The 19628-nt window shown below is 47.0% G+C and overlaps 1 protein-coding gene across 2 annotated transcripts in view; it reads left to right on the top strand.

Moving 5' to 3' along the window:
- PLXNA1 (plexin A1) overlaps positions 1 to 19628 on the top strand; it is a 299363-nt gene that overhangs the window by 241199 nt on the left and 38536 nt on the right. For both annotated transcript variants that reach the window (XM_069083832.1, XM_069083833.1), the window contains exons 24-28: positions 11658 to 11804; positions 13141 to 13300; positions 14452 to 14555; positions 17577 to 17673; positions 18484 to 18674. In XM_069083832.1, coding sequence (XP_068939933.1) covers positions 11658 to 11804; positions 13141 to 13300; positions 14452 to 14555; positions 17577 to 17673; positions 18484 to 18674 — 699 coding nt within the window. The remainder of the gene's footprint in view (positions 1 to 11657; positions 11805 to 13140; positions 13301 to 14451; positions 14556 to 17576; positions 17674 to 18483; positions 18675 to 19628) is intronic.

Below are 19628 nucleotides of genomic sequence, written 5' to 3'. Positions count from 1 at the left end.
GAGAGAGAGAGAGAGAGGAGAGAGGGAGAGAGGGAGAGAGAGAGAGAGAGAGAGAGAGAGAGTTTAGCTTAGCATGTCACCTGAACTTTGTATTGAAGGCCTCAGGTATGGGAGGATGGGCAGTATGGATCTGGGCCCCTTCTCTTCTTGGAGCTATGGGCTTTCTGGTCTGTGATCCCTATAACTCTACCCTCACCCTCCCAGTGACCCTTGAGAGAGACAAGGGGGAAGGGAGTTAGGGCAGCCAGCCTGCACTGAAAAGAGCCAATTCCCAGGACTTTCATTCATCATGAAGATAAAGTAGGTTTGAACTGTGTCCAAGAAGGAAGGTGGGCAAGCCCGGAACCGGCAGGTCCCAAGTGAGTGCCAGGGAGAAGTGATTTATCAGGCCTCTTAGAAGTACTTGGCTCCATGCCCTGGGTCTGGAGGGGACACGCATGCTATCTCTGTCTGGAGACATCTCCTTGGGGCAGCAGACCCTCAGGTTAGCCTGGAGATGAAGACACAGCTGGTCTCCCTCGTTGAGGCCATTCCCTAATGCCCATGGCTGGGCATTAGTCAGCAGTATGGTGGCCGGGGACCAAGGTTGTGAGGTCACAGGATTTAGAGATAGAAGAGCCGTCAGGGCACTTAGCATGGAGGGACCTTTGAAGTCACTTAGTCCTGCTCCCTTATTTTATATAGGAGGAAACTGATGCCCAGGAAAGTTGTGTGACATACCCAGAATCACACAGCTAGTAAATGTCTGATGCTGGATTTGAACTCAGGTCTTCCTGACCACCCACTGCACCACCACTAATCATACCACTTCTTAGGTGAATCGTGTCACCTACATTAAAGCAGCCACATCCATTGTTCACCCAGTTGCTCTCCTTACATAGATCTACCCTAGAACAAGAATGCCAGGGTGACTAGCATCGCCTGTGTAAGCGGGTTTGAGCCCAGGTTACCCTGTGCTGAGGCTAAGTGGGATCCCCGGGTCCATCCCTTCGGCATACTTTGTGCCTCCTTCTCCAGCTGCAGGGCGGCCTTAGGTGTTAAAAGTCCTTCACAGCCTGCTTAGGAGAGAAAAGAGAAAGTGCTAAGTTGCCTTCTCACCCCTTGCAATTAGATCAGCTCCTCATTGCCAGAGAATCTACACGTGCTCTCACAGTGGCTGGAAGGAGAAAAAGCATTAAAGGGGGAGTCTGATGCTGCTCAGTGGGAAGGAACTCTGGGAGAGAGGGGAAAACTCCCTGAAGGCAGCAATGATTCATTCATTCACTCGGTATCTGTAGTGCCTAAAGCGGTGCCTGCCAATCAGTCAACCATCTTTTAGGGTCTGAACTCTGCCAAAGGCTGGGGAGAAGCAGAAAGAAAGCCTGCCCTTGCCCTCGGGGAGCTTACATTCCTAAGGGAGAAGACATCCCATAAATGAGAACTGAAAAGGGGATGGGGTCAGAGGGACCTGTGAGGGGCTGTGGCAGCCAGAGCCCTGTGGGGATGAGTCAGCATTGCAGCCTGGAGAGGGATAAAGGAATTGGAGGTTCTGGGAGAAACAGGCCAGTCAGGAGGAGAGGCCCCAGGGTGGGGGATGCTTCCTGTGTGAGAAGTAGCCCAGGGCTGGGGGGAGCTTTCTGGGTGAAGACGTTTTTCTGGCACGGACAGTGAGAGTCAACAGCCTTCATCCTGGACGGAGATGAAGACACAAAGTAGTACTTAATACATGTTCGTTGATTAAATGATGGATGAATTGAATTCAGTAAGCATGCAGTGAGCTTCTGCTGGGCGCTGGACTCTGACTTTGGTACCCTGGGAGATAAAAAAATGTAAATAAAACAAGGGAGATTATGGAGCTCATAGTTTTAAGGAGAGAGGGAAGATCGTGGGAACTTTGATATTGTCTTGTCCTTCATTTTACAGATGTGGAAACCAGATCGAAGAAAGGGAAAGTGATTGGCCCCAAATCATACAGCTGTTTAGTAGAAGGGCCAGGAAAAGATATTCTGTGTGGTGTGGTGGAAAGAATGTTGGACATGGAGTCAGGAAGTCATTTAGCTTCTGAATTTTAGTTCCCTCATCTGTGAAATGGGTATAATAATATCAGCTCCCTTCTAGTGTTCTTGTGAGGTCCAAATGAGTGAACATGTAAGTGCTTTGTAAACCTTAAAGCACAATTTAAAATGTTAGCTCTCATTCCCATCTCTCTGGGATGCTGGTAGCTGCAGAGGAGGGGACTTGGGTATATTTAATGAGGGGTTTCTGGAATGTGGCTGGTTGGCCTCTGAGGGAGAGACTGCAGGGGAAGACCAGAGGGAGAGAGGGATATTGAAAGGTCAAGGATTGGAATCTCTCTGTAATTCCCTGCCTGGGAGTCTGACAGGCCAGGCCACAGTTTCTACAATTCACAGCGGGTTTTAATGAAGAGAACCATTCTTTCCTGTGACTTTCCCCTCTGACCTCTGTTCTGAGACCATAGGTGTTGTAGATCATCCGTTTCTGTCCATTAAGCACCTACTATGTTATCAAACCTGTGCTAATGGGGAGATAACAGAGACTCCCTGTGTTGTCCGGGCCAGCCAGGTCCCTTCTGTAGACCTCAGGTTTCCCATCTTTAAGATAAGGGGATTTCACTAGAACGAGGGTTTTTAACCTTTTTGTGTGTCCTGGACCCCTTGGGCAGTGTCTAGTGAAGCCTGTGAACTCCTTCTCACAATGATGTTTTTAAATGCATAAACCAAAGTACAGAGGAAATCAATTATATTGAAATATACTTATCAGAGTTTAAAAAAAAAATTCATATGCTGCAGGTTAAGAGCCCCTGGCTTGGAGCTCTAAGGAGATAACTCTAGCGCTAACACTCTATATTCTAATATTGTCTATTCTAAGGTTCTCTCCAACCTAAGCATTCTATATTTTGTGACTCTTGAGACAGAATTCCTGCCTAACAAGGGCCTTGTGGAGCAAGAGACACCCACACTTATTGATTAATGAACAATAGAAGACTGAATCCAATTGTGTGATATTGGATAGTGCCAACTTTAAGATTGGGATGAAGTCAGAGAGAGGAATGTGCCTGGCCCTGTCCTAGGCCCTGGGGGCATGGTCACAAGGCAGGAAACAGGCATTCCCCCTCTTCAGAGGTCCCAGTAGATTTGGGGAACTAGCATTTGAATGAAAGCTTTAAAAAGACATTTAATCAATGCCTTTCTGAGGTTTCATTGCATACTTTTCAACTCTCCCCACCCCCACCCCAGCACCATATTGAATTCTCCCTTGCAACCAAGAAAACCCCCAAAGAAATCAAAACAAAACCCAAAACCAACCAATACAGTGACTGCCTCTAATCAGTGTATACAGTATCTGGCCTAGCTGTCCCCCACTTCTTTGCCAAGGCCTAAGGTACATTTCATAATCTTTTCTCCTGTACTTTCACTTGGCTTGTCAACTTCTCAGAGTTAATGAAAAAAGAAATAGATTTTAGCTTTGTGTAGAGGCCAAAGCCCAAAGGAGCTACCCAAAAGTGGGGTGTACTCTCCTGGAGACCCCAGGGTCAGGGGGAAGCATCAGGTCAGACCAATGACAGGAAGATGAGTGAGGTGGAAAGACTAAGACACTGTTGATTGATTATGGCCCAGTTAGTCTCCAAAGAGGCAACTATTAAGTAATCTCTGTGTGTCCAGACCCGGTGGTAGGTGCTGGGTCTTCAGAACAAAAGTGAGTTTATGTCCTAGCAAGGGAGATGGCATGTATATGTACATGACATGTATGTGACAGAGAGACCAGAGAAGGTTCTGGCAGCTGGGGAAGTCAAGGCAGAGATGAGGGGCAGCCAAGATGAAGGCTTAGGGACAGGAGGTAGAAGGTGAGGTGAGGGAGAGCAAAAAGCCCTTTTTAGCCAGACCATAGTGCCTGAAGAGGAATGATGAATATGTAATTAGGCTGGAAAAATAAGATGAGGCCAGTTTATGATGAGCTCAGAGTCCCTGAGGGGTTTATAGTTGATCACTGAGATGATGAGGAGCCATTGAAGTTTATTGAGGGTGGGTGGGTGTGGTGTGTGGGGGAGGGGGGTGATACAGTGAGGCTTGTTAAGTCACTTTGGTGGCTCTGTGGAGGATGAATTAAGTGGGGGAGAAGAGAGGCATGGAGGGATTGAGCCAGGCTGGTGGCTTCGTGAATGGAGAGGTGCAAAGCAAAAGCCCTAAGGTTTGGCAGCTGACTGGATGTGTGGGATGTGGTTGTGGTGTGGGTGATTGGAAGGAGGGTGGTGCCCTCAACAGAAATGGGCAAGTTTGTAGGGGACAGAATGAGTCCTGCCTCAGCCCTGGTGAGCGGGACGTGCTCATGAGGCTCCCAGTTTAGGTGCTCAGTCTGCCATTGGTGATGCAGGCTGGGAGCTCAGGCGTCAGTGGGTAATTCTGCAGTGGAAGGACCCTCCAGTGGTCATGCAGTCACAGAGAGGGATGCATTTCATAGGGTATGTATCTCTGGAGCTGCATGGTCTTCAGAGGTCATCTGCTCAGACTCCCTCATTTTATGGATGAGAAAATGGAGTCTGGGGAAGAGCCGTGACTTCTCTAAGACAGAGATTTGAACCCAGATCACCTGGTTAGAAATGCCCATCTGCAGTCTCTCCTCGGGGGTTGGGGGGCTATCTAGCCTGTGTTCCAAGGCTCTCTACCTCCAGAGGCTCCCCCTTCCCCTCTGGGAAAGCTCTCCTAAGGTCTTTCCTAACCCTTCCTCCTTTGGACCTAGGGAGCCAAATACCACTGTCTCATTCCAACCCTTCAAGACAGTGGTCCTTCTCCCTGCCCTTCCACAGCCTTTTCTTCTCCCAAGGAGTTTTCAGGGCTCGTCCTTAGGGCCTGTGAGCTCTCCTGGTCCTTACCCTCTGGGGGTGTGTTTATTTGCCCATGTCTTTCCTAACGTGGGCTCCCCAGACCTGACCCAAATGCCCCGAGGGTAGCCTGACCTTCTGGTCCCTCATCCTGCCCATGATGCCCTTTGACTTCATGCTTACGGCCGTGGTGGGTATTGTAGGTGGCCGGCTGACTCCTTGTGAGTTGGCAGCCCCCTGAAAACCCCAGTTCTTTTTCATGTGATTAGCTATGCTTCCCCCATTTCTGCACAGTTATCTCTATTAAATGCCATCTTATTGCATTGATCCCTTTCTTTTCTGTTGACATATTTTTGGATTCCATTTCTGTCATCCGCCACTAGTGTTCTCTCTCTCCTTCCCTTCCCCCTTCTCCCTCCCTTGCTCTCTCTTCTCCCCTAGCTTTTTGTCAACTGTAAATTTCCTAAATATGCCAGTTATCCCTTCATCCAAGTCATTGATAAAAATGTTTACTAGATCCAGAGCCAAGGGGAGATGGCCTACATTTAAGAAATACTACATTTATTATACCTTTTGTTCTTAGTCCACTCTCATTCTTTAAAAAACTAATCACTCCCTCTTCTCCTACCAGGCAGGCAGTCCTTTTAGTGAAGAGTAGAAAAGAAAGAAAAAGAGCCTTTCGGCAGCCGTCAACCCTGAATGGCAAAATGCACTGTGTTCCACATACTCAGGCCCTCCACTTGTGGGGAGAAGGGAGGGGGCACACAGTTCTTCATTTTGTAATACAGTTCATAGTATATGGATTATATTTACATAGAAAATTGTGTGTTTATGTAGCATTTATACATGGGCATAGTTATATAATATCTAATAATATCAATAATATTATGATGGAATTAATAATATAATCATTGGTAACACCTAATAGAAATATTTAGATCTTTACATTATTCATAAATTAATATGTTGGTCTGTGTGTATGCACACACAGGCACACACCCACACCTCCCTATAGAATGTAAGCTCTTTGAAGGCAAGGACTAATTTCATTTTGTTCTTCTTTGTTCCTACTCAGTAAGCATAGTACGTGACCCATAGTAAGGGCTTATTGTTTGGCTGAAGCTTATAAAGCACTTTGCTTAGCATGTCCCTGTGAGGTGGGTAACGTGAGCCTTATTGGCCAAATGTATAGATGGAGAACTGCGACCAAGTGAGATGCCGGGGTGACTTGTCCCTGGTGACTGCTAGCCGTGATGGAGCTGAGCCTTGATCTCATTATCCAGTTCTTTAGTCCCAAGTTCTTTGTACTTTCTGCTCTGCTCCACTAAACTAATTTTCTCACACCTGTTTCCCAAGCATTGCCCTTTGTCCCTTAAGACCAGGACAGGCCTAGGAGGGGACCAAGAAGGAAGGGTTGTTGTTAACCACTGGGTTATTGAAGTTACCATAGGAAGGTGTCCCCACTGGGCTCGTCACTGAATGTGCTTGACTTTGGCTGGGTAACTCCAGGCTGCTTTTGAGGATGGCTATCTCATCTCTGCCTCTGACAGGTCTCTCAGCCACACGGGGCTGACCCCAAATGTCTGCTTCCTCAGGTCCTCTATAGATGCCTCAGCTGGTGCCCAGCTGGGACTGTGGGCCTTGTTCTGCGTCTGAGACTTGCCAGGGATGGCCGCCTCCCTACGTTATTTCACTGTTCCCATGGGAGGCTTTTTCAATTTGGAAACTTCCTTAGAATATGCATTATACATGCATGCACCCAATCCTGGTCTCCCCGGAGCCTTCCTTGTATGCCTCTCCTCTTCCATCATCCTGCCTGGAGGGACTTCTTAGCATCCCTCAGCTCCAGCAGCATAAGGTGTGTGGATCTGAGCCTTGGGGGCTTCTCTCTGTGGGAAGCTGCTGCTGCAGGGTTCTTAGGCTGAGGCCCTGCTCATGGGGAAGGAGCAGCAGATTGGCCGGCTCCTGGCCAGGGCCAGGGGTGCTAGGAGGCATTGGCATTGGCAGCAGTTCAGGCATCACTGAATTCTTTCACTAAGATCAGCAAGTTGTTTTATGGCAGGGGTATACCCAGTACTGGGTGTAATTAGAGGGAGAATTTATGGATTGTTCTAAGAGACCTGAGAACATAGAACACTAGAACCATGAAGCATGGTATATCACAGTTGGGCAGGGATCTTAGGGTACAGAGTGTCAGAACTGGGCAAGAAATTAAAACATAGAATGTCAGAACTAGAAGGGACCTTAGACTATAGGGGTATAGAGAATGTAGACTGTGCTATATATTGTATATAGACTGGCAGAGCCAGAAAAGATCTTTATCATAGAATGTCAGAACTGGAAAAGACTTTAGAACATGGGATGGCAGATATGGAAGGGGCCTTAGAACATGGAATGTCAGAGGTGGAAAGGACTTTAGAACATGGAATGTCAGAGGTGGAAAGGGCCTTAGAACATTCTATAGAATGTTAGAACATAGATTGTTAGAGCTGAAAGAAACTTGAGAACACAGAATGTAAGAACAGTAAGAAAGTGTAAAGATAATTTTAGTATACTGGGTTGTTAACTTTGGATCTATGAACTTGGTTAAAAAAACCCCCCACAATATTTGTATTTGGCCCTGTACTTGTATCCATGACTTGTTTCCTTTGTAATCCCATGTGTACTATTCATTAAAAAATATTCTTCTGAAAAGGGGTCCATGGGCTTTGTTAGATTCTGGGCTTGGGGAGGTCCAGGACACAAAAAATGCTTAAGAGACAGCCCCCCCCCCCCCCCCCCCCCCCCCCCCCTTGTCTATCATCGTCACTGTACTGATGGGGGAAATGAGGTCTGGAGTGGGGAGTGACATGTCCAAGGTGACACAACTTGTCAGCCTCCAAGCTAGGAGCAGAACCCAAGTCTCGTGGTGCTCATCGTATCAGGGAGGACTTCATGGAAGAAGCAAGCATTGATTCAGGTAGGGCAGAGCACAGAGGATAAAGCCTCTGTGGGACAAGGACAAGGAGAAATAATAATATTTATATAATGCTTTATGTTTTACGGAGAACTTACGCATTTTGCCTTCCATTATCCCTTACAATAGCCTTCTGAGGTAAACAAGTTGGTATTGTCTCCGTTTTACAGATTAGAAAACTGAGTCTCAGTGAAATAACGTAAAGCCATGGCATTCAGAGGGGTTTACTTGGAGTTCGTGTATTGAGTCCATCTTCTTCATTTTATAGATGAGGAAAGTGAGAATCAGAAGTGTGACTTAGGGTCGCACAGCCTGCACTCCCCATGGATAGGATGGACTCTTGGGCTGTTGGGGAGGTTGGGTCTGACCTTCTCAAGTCTCCACTTCATTGGGTCTCCCCTTAGCTCTTCCACCCCTTCCCCCCAGCTTTGACCGGGGGACAGCCTGCTGGTGCCTGAGCCTTGGAGGATGTGGCTCCTGTCCGTACTGAGATCAGAGCAGGAAGGCAGAGGGGGTAGGGACATGAAAGGCAGAGGCAGACTTTGGTTCTGCAGGACGGCTTACAAGGCTGTTTGCCTTTGCGGTCATTATTTTTGCTTTTGCATCTTCCGGGAAGAGAGACAGCTATTAATAAGCGGCTCCTAGGCTCCAAATTGGGTCGTCTTTCTTGCTCTCTCTTTCTCCCTCGCCCTTTTTTCCCCCTCTCCCGAAGCTGACTTAATGAAGCCGAGTTTGCAAATGAAACATAATTTCAAAGACAGGCGTGTTGTCGGAAGGTCTCGGGATGATATATGCATGCTCCTGCTCGTTAGCAGCTGTCTCTTTAATTACCGCAGATGCTAACGAGATGCTAACAGCATATGGTGACAGGGGGAGCAGTGCACTTTGGTCCAAAGGACAATTTATTTGTAAGGTGGCCGGGGAGGAGGGAAGAGGCTACTGGAACTTCTCTGCCTCCTTCTCCCTAAAAATCCTCCCTTGCCCTCTTTGCTGCCCACTCTCCATCCCTGAGATTCTGCCTTAGCTGCACCTCCGAGTGGGCAGACCCAACAGCGGGCAGTGGCCACAGCATGGCTGATTCTCTCCCTGATGAGACCAGGCCTCATGGTCATTGCTTGGGATCGTAGGATCAAAAGCCTCTGGTGCTGGAAAGGACCCCAGAAATCACCCAGGAGGAAGTGGAGCCTGAGGGCGGTTAAGCAGTCTGTCCAAGGCCCTGTACCTTCCAGAGTCAAGAGTGTGACTGGGCTCCTCTGGGACTCTCAGACCACTTCCCTTCCTTCCACATCACATAATTGATCCACAGGTGTTTGTTGAACATGACTTCTGAATGTCTCAGGCTGGTTCTTCCTTCATGGTCCTACTCAGCTCCCACTGCCTTTAGTGGTTCTTATACCACTGATAGCTTATCCTTATTGCCACTTACCCCGGGCCACTCACATAAAATATTAAGGAATATAAGGATAGATAAATATTTGCATGTACTTATAGAAATATAAGTAAATATACTTATAGAAACAAATTCTTTATATAAATATAAATATACTTATAGAAACAAAAACATTTATATAAATAAGTATATAAATAGACTTATGAAAACAAATATACTTTTTATAATATAAATATACTTACAGAAATAAATACATTTATAGAAATGTAAATATATAAATATACCTATAGAAACATAAGTATGTTTACAGAAATATAAAGAATATAAAATGGAATACCCATTTAGTCGGCAAAGTCACAGGTTCATAGGTATTTTGTTTATTTTTTTTTTTTTTGGCAAGGCAGTTGGGGTTAAGTGACTTGCCCAAGGTCACACAGCTAGTAAGTGTCTGAGGCTAGATTTGAACTTGGGTCCTCTTGACTCCAGGGCCGGTGCTCTATTCACCGTGCCACCTATTTGCCTCCATGGTTCATAGGTTTTTATCTGGATGTGACCTTAGAGGTCAAGTCCAATCCTTATTTCACAGATAGATAAACTGAACCACAGAGAGATTTATATCACTTGTCCAAGGTCACACAAGTTAAAATATCAGAGGTGGAATTTGAACCCAGATCTTTCTGACTCCAACTCTAGCACTTTGTCTGTGACACCAGGCTGTTGCCTCTGAATTGAATTGATTTGAATGCTCTTTGGAAGCAGAGACTGTCTCTTCTGCCTCCTTGTATGTTGGACAAGATGCTCAGTCCATCCAAGCCTTGTTGGGGATTTCATGTCCCAATGCTGTGCTGGGCACTATGGCAATACATAGAAAGTCGGGACAGCCTGGGCCTGCCCTCAAGGAACTTGCCTCTCCTAACAAGATGAATAACTGCCACTATAACCTGTTGCTTTTTTCATTTTTACAAATCTTATTGACAAGTTTCGTTGTCACATCACCTACATTTTAAAGTACTATTTTAGTTTCCCAGTTATATGTTCAGACATATTTTGATGCTCATTTTAAAATGCTGAGTTCTGAGTTTTCATCCTCCCTCCTTTACCTTCCCACTCGCTAAGATGGTAAACAGTTTGATATAGGTTACATAAACACATTACACTTCACAGAGCATTTTGCATTTGTGATTTCATTGGATGATGAGGCGCACAGCTCATCGAGAGTAACCTGGCCTGAGAGTCAGGAACACCTGGGGTTGAATCTTTCCGCAGCCTTTCAACGCCTTAGGTGACTTTCTTTCTAAAACTATAAGTTATGGATGAGTTACTGACCTTCATTGGGTGGGAGAAGTTATCACGTTGAGAGTTCCATCCATGGATCCACTCTGTGACCTCTGGACCCAAGTCCAGGCCCTCTTCTTCCCCTTCTCCCTCCCCATATAATCTCATTTGATGCTCATGATAAACAGAGGAGATGATGCAGTGTTGACTTTATGTGGCAGTACAGCATCAGGTGGATAGTTCTGCCATGTAGATAAAACATTCTGGAGGACGCTGAAGGAAGCAGAAGTCTTCAAAGTCTTCACAGAGAGGGTGGGAGCTGAGCTGAATCTTGCAGGATGGATAGAGTCTGGAGAGGCAGAGACTGGCCTAAGAGCTGGGGCAGGGGCAAGAGGAGCATAGAATTCCAGGCAATGGGAATGACGTACATTCATCCCTGTGCCAAGGGCCTTAGTCAGCACCTATATCCTGGGCACTGCGCTATGCACTTGGGGTACAGTGACAAAAATGAACAGCACCTGCCCTCAGAAAGCTCACACTCTACCAGGGGAAACACCATGTACAAGGAGAAAAAGACATTGAATATTGGCAAAGTAATTTTGGCAGGGAAGGGGGAGACGCTAGCTGGTGGGAGGTTCAGGAAAGCCTTATGTAGGAGGGGGGTGTCTGAGCCAAGCTTTGGAGGAGGGGAGAGCACACCATAGACATGGGGCACACCCTGGACAGTGGGGTGTTGATGGGAGATGGGAAGTCATACTCTCGAAACATTTAGAAAAGCAGTATGTCATGGAAATGTATTTTGCATGACTACATGTGTATACCCTATGTCAAATTGCTTGTCTTCTCAGTGGGGGTAGGGCAGGGAGGGAGGGAAAGAATTTGGAATTCAAAATTTAAAAAAAAATGTTAAAATTGTCTCTACATGTGATTGTGAAAAAATATTAAAAAAAAGAAATCAGTATATGAGATAATGATAAACAGTGTTCAGATGGATGATAAGTGCTGTAAGGAATTCAGAGATGGGGGAGGTTAGTGGAAGGTGGATCATTCTGGGGGGGCTTCCTGGTGGAGGTGAGGTTCTCAGGATTCCTTGTGGAACTCATCTGCTTGGCTTGGGATGGTGTCCCATTTCTTGAATTGCTCCCACCAGGCAGGTTGTGTCTCCTGATGGAACCTCTTCCTTGATCAAGGTTCTTTTCTGTGTTCTCCAACTTCAGGAATGTGCGGGGGAACCTCTGTTTATGCTGTACTGTGCCATCAAGCAGCAGATGGAGAAAGGTCCAATTGATGCCATCACTGGGGAGGCCCGCTACTCCTTGAGTGAAGACAAACTCATCCGCCAGCAGATTGACTACAAGATGCTGGTGAGTCAAGGTCACTGGCCCTTCTGGCCTAAAGGTGGCTATCTCCATTGCCTGGAGGGGTTCCCATTGGCCCTGAAGGCTTGTGGGGGAATGGTAGGGAGGAGAAAGAGGGCTTTGGGGCATGCATGGCATTGACCTCCCTGTGCAGGGTCCCCCAAGGGCTCTTGGGTCATCCCCAACACTGAATGTGGCTGCTATAAAGTGACTGTCCACATTTGGGTTCCCTTCTCCATCTCTCCATGGTTCTGTTTCATGTACCTGGGTCCTTTTTGTCATCTGGGACTCTCACCCCCTTGAAGTTTTCAGAGTTCAGCCAAGAGGTTGATATCTGTTCATCAAGAATTCCAAGGGAAGGGGTGGACAGCTAGCACAGTGAGTAAGAGCACTGGCTCCAGTGTTGGGATGACCTGGGGATCGAATCCGGGCTCAGATGCTCAGCACCACCCAGAAATAACTGGCCGTGTAACCTTGAGCAAGTTACTTAACCCCATTGCTTTTAAAAAAAAAAAAAAGAATTCCAAGGGAAAATGCCATAGGCCCAGCCCTTTGCCAGGCCTGGTGACAGAAAACAGGGGTCAGGAGGCAGAGTATTTACAGGGGAAGAAGATGCAGGAGATAGAACTCACCTGGATGATATGATTAAAGGACAGCAGTGCTCATCTTTGAGAGGTGCCATGACATCGTGCATAGACCATGGTCCACATCTTGCCTCAGTCACCTCCCAGTGGGGTGCCTTAATTCTACAAAATTAGGGTGTCGGACTGAGTAGCCTTTAAGGCTGAATCTATATTATGATCTTCTGTGTCTAATGTCTTACAAGTCACCAAGCATTCACGTCTCCATTATCTCATTTGATCCTTTGAGCACCTTACGAGGGAGGCAGGGCATTTATTGGGCACCTGTAGCCAACAAATGATGGAGCTGGGACTCACACTCTGATCTCCTGACCCTGAATCGTCTCCTCTTTCCACAACGCTGTGTGACCTCCTAGTGTATAAGATAGTGAATGATTAAGTGGCCCGTCAAGAGACTAGCCCATGATGACAGCTGTGGGAGTTGAAAGGAGGCATTCTGTCTTTCTCATTGGTATTTTCTCTCTTCATGTGACCTTTAAAGTCCATTTGCAGAGTGGTGGGCCGGCTCTGAAATGACTCGACCCTTTTTAATCTGGTGGCTGAGTATCCTTTCCTGCTGTCCTGGGACAGTCTGCAGGGAAGCAGTGACTGCTGCTGTGGATGAGGAAAAAAGTGGAGCCTCCTTTGACCAGGGACTCCGAGAGAGTGCCCTTCCCACCCTCAATGCCTTACCTCTTTCTCCACTCTTTGCCCCAATCCAGACGCTGAACTGTGTGAATCCGGAGAATGAGAATGCCCCAGAGATTCCTGTCAAGGTGCTGAACTGTGACACCATCACCCAAGTGAAGGAGAAGCTGCTGGATGCTGTTTACAAGGGTGTCCCGTACTCCCAGAGACCCAAGGCTGGGGACATGGACCTGGGTGAGCCAGAGACCAACAGGGTCTGGGGGGGGTGGGGCAGGTTAGAGACTCCAGACTCTGGGACAGTTGGCAGCTACATGTTTCCCCAGATAACCCAGGGGCCTGCTAGGCAGGGGTTTGGAGAGGATCCCAACAGGGCCTTGTGGATTCTGGGGCTGAGGCAGCCCCTAGCCCAATGTCTTTGGTCCCCAGAAATCAGGTGATGTGCAGGAGGATGTCTTGGGGAAATGATCTTCACATGGTTAGAGTGAAGTGCTGAATTGTATGATATAAGAGAAAATTAATAATCTCAAGGAGAGTAGGCCCCGGGGTGGGGGGTTCAAGGAGAGGGCTTCAGCAATGAGATGGGGCCTTGGCTGAACCTTATGTGATGGGCAAGGTTTAAGGGGAGGCTCAGGGGGCCCAGCATGGACAGAGATATAGAGGCATGACTAATGTGTGACCAGCCCTGTATTCTCTGCTCTGGGGAAAGTGCAGACATGGCCCCTGTGGGGCAGTGGTTTCTGAGCCCACCCTTTCCATGAGAAACCCAGCCTTAGACTCACAGATTTAGAGCTTTAAGGGATGTCAGAGACATCCAACACAGCACCTTTATTTTACAGGTGAGGGAACAGAGGCCTCGTGGAGCTAAATGACTTATCCTGGCTCCCTTGGACGGTCAATGATAGACGTGGTCATTTTAAGGCATTTCAGGCTCCCCTGCCCACCTTCTTTCCCGTATAGCACTCTATGCCCTTTTTTGTCTTTCCCACCAAAATAGTCACATGGTTCATGGGCATGCTTAATTCCCTGTGCTCTAGAACGGGTGTTGGAGACAGCCATGGCTTGATGGGGCCTGAGCTGGGCCTCTGCCAGGCATCCTGACTCCCTGCATTTATATGAATGTTTTCTAGGTGGAGTATGTCCCAGGTAATTTCCCAGTATTATGCCCCCAGAAGGGGAAGGGCTCATGTTGCCACTCCTCCCCTATCATCTATATGATGTCATGGAAGCCTTTGCCTTGGTTCCCTCTCCTGACTCATCTCAGGAAGCCCCTGATCAGGGGTGGGTAAGAACAGAAGACCCCCTCCCAGCTTCCCTGACCTCTGCTTACTGAGTGGCTGACTCTGCCCGTGTATCAACCTACCCCTTGTTTTCCTCCCATCGTACAGAGTGGCGCCAGGGCCGAATGGCCAGAATCATCCTGCAGGACGAGGATGTAACCACCAAGATAGACAATGACTGGAAGAGACTCAACACCCTGGCCCATTACCAGGTGAGGCCTCCTCCGCACCCTTGGGCATGTCATCCTCAGCCGTAGGGCTAGAGGCTGCCCAAGGACCCAGGCTTGGGGGGGAAGGAACACACAGATGCTCCCCAGAACGGGTTCATCTTCCTCTCGAGGTGCTCTCTGGGCAGCTGCTCCTTGGGCATGTAGTTAGGGAGCTGGGCTGTAGGCATGGACTCTGCCTCTGTGCAGCTATCGAGGGGAGCAGGGATGAGGAGGCCTGAACCAGGCCGTCGGGAGCTTTGGGTTCTGGTCTGCATTTGATCATTAACTGACCTTGGACAGGTTCATAGCATAGATTCAAAGAAATTTAGAGTGGAAGGAATCTGAAAACATGGAGTATCAGAGCTAGAAGGAAGCTTAGAACATAAAATGTTAGGTGAGACCTAAATGGGACCTTAGAACAGGGGATGTCAGAGCTGGGAGGAACCTTAGAACACATACTATTAGGGCTGGAAAAGAGACCATAGCTATCATTCACTCAGGAGGAAATTAAATCTCATTTCGTTTCAGCCCATGAGTTCTTTTTCTGCAGTATTTCTCAATGTCCACCACCTTCTTTAGATTCTCACTTCCCCAGTGCTGACCAAGTCCTCATTCTCTATTTCAGTAACTCTCTGCCCTGGCTCTTCCTCTGCAGATCTTGCCTTTTTGTGCCTTCAGAGTAGTTTTTCCTTAGTTCCCATCCCTCCCCTGCTCCAGCAACTCCCTTGGCTCCTCATTTCTTATTGAATTGAATAAAACACCACAGTCTGGTTTTCAGGCTGGGTTTCGTATAAATTCTCTCCAACATTGTCTGTCTTCACTCCCAGGTAATTTGGGCGACTTGACATTCCCCAGATTTGTCCTGCCCATTTCTGACTGTATAACCCTTGCACCTGGAATGCACTTTCCCCTGTCTCCATCTGTTGGGAATTTATCTTGTCTTCCAGCCCCCAGCTCAGCTGCTACCTCTTCCACCATGCCTTCCCTGGTCCCCAAAGCCTTTTCTGAATCCTAGGATGCTCCATTTGTTTTTTTCCTATGGCACTTTAAAAAAATTATAATTATTTTTGCACTTATCTTAATTCCTCCAATGTGTCATGAGGTCTTTGAGGCAGGTGGAGGGGGAAAGGGGGCACATGACCCTTATACTACTCCCTGTTTGCCTGGTGCTTTGCACATACCAACTGGCATCTAGATGTCATAGTTCCAGAGTACTGGACTTGGAATCAAGAAGACCTGAATTAGATCCTGCCTCAGACTTTTACTAGCTGTGTGAACCTGGAGAAGTCCCTTAACTTCTCCAGGGCTTGTTTTCTCCTCCTATATGAAATGGGGATAATAACACCCTCTACCTCTCAGGATTGTTGTGAGGATTAGATGAGATAACACGTAATACTCTTTAAACTATGGTATAAATGCTATTATTATTATTACTGCTACAGCTACTACTTACTACTACCACCACCACCACCACTACTACTACTACTACCGTGTTTCCCTGATAATAAGACCTATCCCGAAAATAAGCCCTCCCCTTACTGTGTAAGATTCCTCTAAAATAAGCCCTCCCCCGAAAATAAGCCCTATTGAGATTGCTACTGTAGTGAAGGTGATCCCCTGCGCTACACGCTACATGATAGTCTCTGCTTTCACCAACAATCCCCCCCCGCCCCCCCCCCCCCGGTGAAACGCACGCCATGCTCCGAGCTGCATCCAATCAGAGCTGCAGCAGTGAGCGCGTCATCCTGTTCTTCCCCAGTGATTTGCTTGCTGGCGCCATTGAGAGCAGTGCCGCAGAGGAGAGCTGAGGCAGGACAACATAAGCCCTCCCCTGAAAATAAGCCCTCTGGTGTTTTTCTTTCCAAAAAAATCAATAAGACAGTGTCTTATTATTGGGGAAACACGGTACCACTACTACTCAGTAGGTATTGACTTGAATAGTTTGTGAGGGGGCCTGGCCAACGTCACTAAGTTCATAGCAAAGCTAGGCCTCAAACATAGATCTCCTGTCTTCCATTCTAGTTTATCAGGTTTTTCATCTGCAAAATGGGAATAGTAATAGCTCCCCAGCCCCCTTCCCAGGGTTTTGTATTCATTCATTAAAATTTCCTTGAGATATAATGATTTAAGACAGCTCTGAAGGATGGTCCACCTCCAAGAGAGAGCTGATGAATATTGAGTGCGCAGATTGAAGCAGAATTTTTTAAAATTTATTTTTCTTGCAGCAATTTTGGAGTTTGGTTTTTTGTGTGTGTGACATGGCTAATATGGAAATACATTTTGCATGATTTCACATGTATAATTGAGATTATATTGCTTGCCTTCTCGATGGTTGGGGGGGGCTGGAAGGAGGAAGAGAATTTGCAACTCAAAATTAGAAAAAACAGGAATGCTAAAAATAAATAATACTTATTATTTTTTTATAACATTTCATTGAGAGCCCAGAGTGTGCAGAGCCTCGGGAGGTGGGGCAGGGAGGGGAGACAGTACAAAGATGTTGAGAAGCCTGAGTCCTATCCTCCAGGAAGCCACATTAAGTAGAGGAGATAATGCTTGTGTACAGACCACAACAGTATGAATTAAAATGGTGCCAGCCCCATAGAAACACCTCATACAGACTGCTGTGGGGGCTCAGAGGAGGGAGATCTGGCATCCACTGAGGGAGCCTCATAAAGAAGGTGCCGTTCAAGTGGTCCCATGAAGACGGTGTAAGATTTCCAAAGACAGAGATAGGAGTCCAGAGGAGGGCATCCCAGGCAGAGGGAACAGCTCTAACAGCTCTTATGGGCCTTGAAAGAGTTACATGAAGATCTAGGCTGTCATGAGGTTCTGTGGGAAAAGAGACAAATGCTGAAAAGAACAGTAGAATCTTCAAGGTAGTTATTGTGGGATTGTGTTGTTGCTTGAGCAGGAGTATGGGGAGGGGGCAATGGTAAGTGGTCAATTCTAACCACCTAGTGAGCTGCCTGGCCATAAGACTCCCTGCTGGTTGCACTTGTTGACGTTTGGCCTTTCTGACCACAGGTGACTGATGGCTCCTCAGTGGCCCTGGTACCCAAGCAGAACTCTGCCTACAATATCTCCAATTCCTCCACCTTCACAAAGTCCCTCAGCAGATACGGTGAGTAAATGGATGGTCCTGCAGAGAGGATAGAGTATTGGAATTGGGAACATCTGAATTCTAATCCAGTCCCAGACATGTACTAGCTGCATGACCCTGGGCAAGGTACTTAACCTTTACCTGCCTCAGTTTCCTCAACTGTAAAATGGGAATAATAAGAACACGTATCTCCCAGGGGTGTTATGAGGATGAAATGAGATATTTGCAAAGTACCTTTGTGCTATGTAAATGCCATCATCTTTGTCACTGAGCTGTTTACCACAAACATTCTATAGGCTAGAAATACTCATAAATTTCAGAAGAATTGAAATGATTTTATGGGTTGGCATCTGGTGGAAATGAGGTATGACAGTTAGCTGGTCTTCGTGTTTCTCTGGTAATAATGAAAGAATAAAAGAATCCAAAGTAAGTTATGAATACCTTGGGTGCATTGTCTGTCGGGAATTAATGGAAAGGCATGAGCAAGACTGTCACAAGTTAAAAAAGCAGTCTTCACTAGTGTGATCTAAGCCATACTGGTTAGATCACAGGCCCACAAAGTATGGATGATAAAGCTATTTATTATCTGCTTGTTAGGGGATGTTTGAGATGGTTGGGACCTGACATTTACCAGTTTGCTCTTGTAGAGGATTACTATGGCCTTCTGCAAATTTTCCCATAGTTTTTAAGGCCAGGCAGGTCTCCACTGGAGGGCCTACATGTCACCCCCATGAAGGAGGGCATGGGAAGTGGGGAGGCTCCTGATGGGGGCCTATAGGCTAGTCTGGGATAGCATTGGGTCATACCATGCTGTGTCATCCTCCCCACCAGAGAGCATGCTCAGGACCGCCAGCAGTCCAGACAGCCTGCGCTCGCGCACCCCAATGATCACTCCTGACCTAGAGAGCGGCACCAAGCTGTGGCACCTGGTCAAGAATCATGACCACTTAGACCAGCGGGAGGGGGACCGAGGCAGCAAGATGGTCTCTGAGATCTACCTGACCCGGCTGCTGGCCACGAAGGTATACCCTGGGCATTGTGTGGTGGGGAAGGGATGATTAAGGGCTTTGTTGAAACTTTGGGGGGAGCCATTGCCCAAATGACAGCTTGAACACTGGCTTTGGAGTCAGCACACCTGAATTTGAATTCTGGTTATGATTCTACGTATTGTGTGAAATTGGGCAAGTCTCTTTTCTCTGGACCTTGGTTTCACTGTCTGTCCCAAGAGGGGGTTGGCCTAGATGACCTTTGATACCCCTTTCAGCTCCAGATCCTGTGATCCCAAGTCAGACTTGTTCATTAATAAGCGTGAAGTGAACACCTAGTTTGGTGCATTGTATAGTGGAAGGGACATGGAGGTATAAGACATATGCCTTCAAGGGACATAGAACCCTGAGTTGGAAGAGATTGTAGACTCAGTCATCCTGTCAGGCATCTAACCCAAGTCAGAAATTCTTTCTATTGCATTCCTGAAAAGTCACCATACTTTCATTGATGGAGTGCTCACTACTTATTAAAGCAGCCCATTGCATGGGTCTTTTCTAGAAGAATCTTACAAATATCCAACAGAAATATAACACATCCCCCACCCCCAGTTGATACTGCTTCTGCCTAATGGAGGCTACATAGAAGATACTTCCTTCCTCTTCCTTATGAGAACTACTCATTGGATTGTAGCTCTGAAGCTGGAAGAGGATCCTTAAAGTTATCTGTGCAGTCCTCTCGTTTTATACATGAGGAAATAGAAACTCAGTACATTAGGTGATTTTCCCCAAGATCTCTCAGGTAATAAATCATAGCTAGAATTTGAACCCAAGGCCTTTGACTTGGAATGTAAGACTTTACACTATAAAATACTGTTTCTCAATTTCCTGGTTTTTTAAGTTAGTGGTCAGTCCCATCCATCACACTCTGGTCCCTTCCTCCTTCCCTTCCCTTCCCTTCCCTTCCCTTCCCTTCCCTTCCCTTCCCTTCCG

The sequence above is a fragment of the Petaurus breviceps genome, unplaced genomic scaffold (genome assembly GCF_028583685.1).
Source record: "Petaurus breviceps papuanus isolate PSGF00001 unplaced genomic scaffold, PetGlider_PUasm1.0 174, whole genome shotgun sequence".
Classification (NCBI taxonomy): domain Eukaryota; kingdom Metazoa; phylum Chordata; class Mammalia; order Diprotodontia; family Petauridae; genus Petaurus; species Petaurus breviceps.
This window is presented reverse-complemented; position numbering and strand designations above follow the sequence as displayed.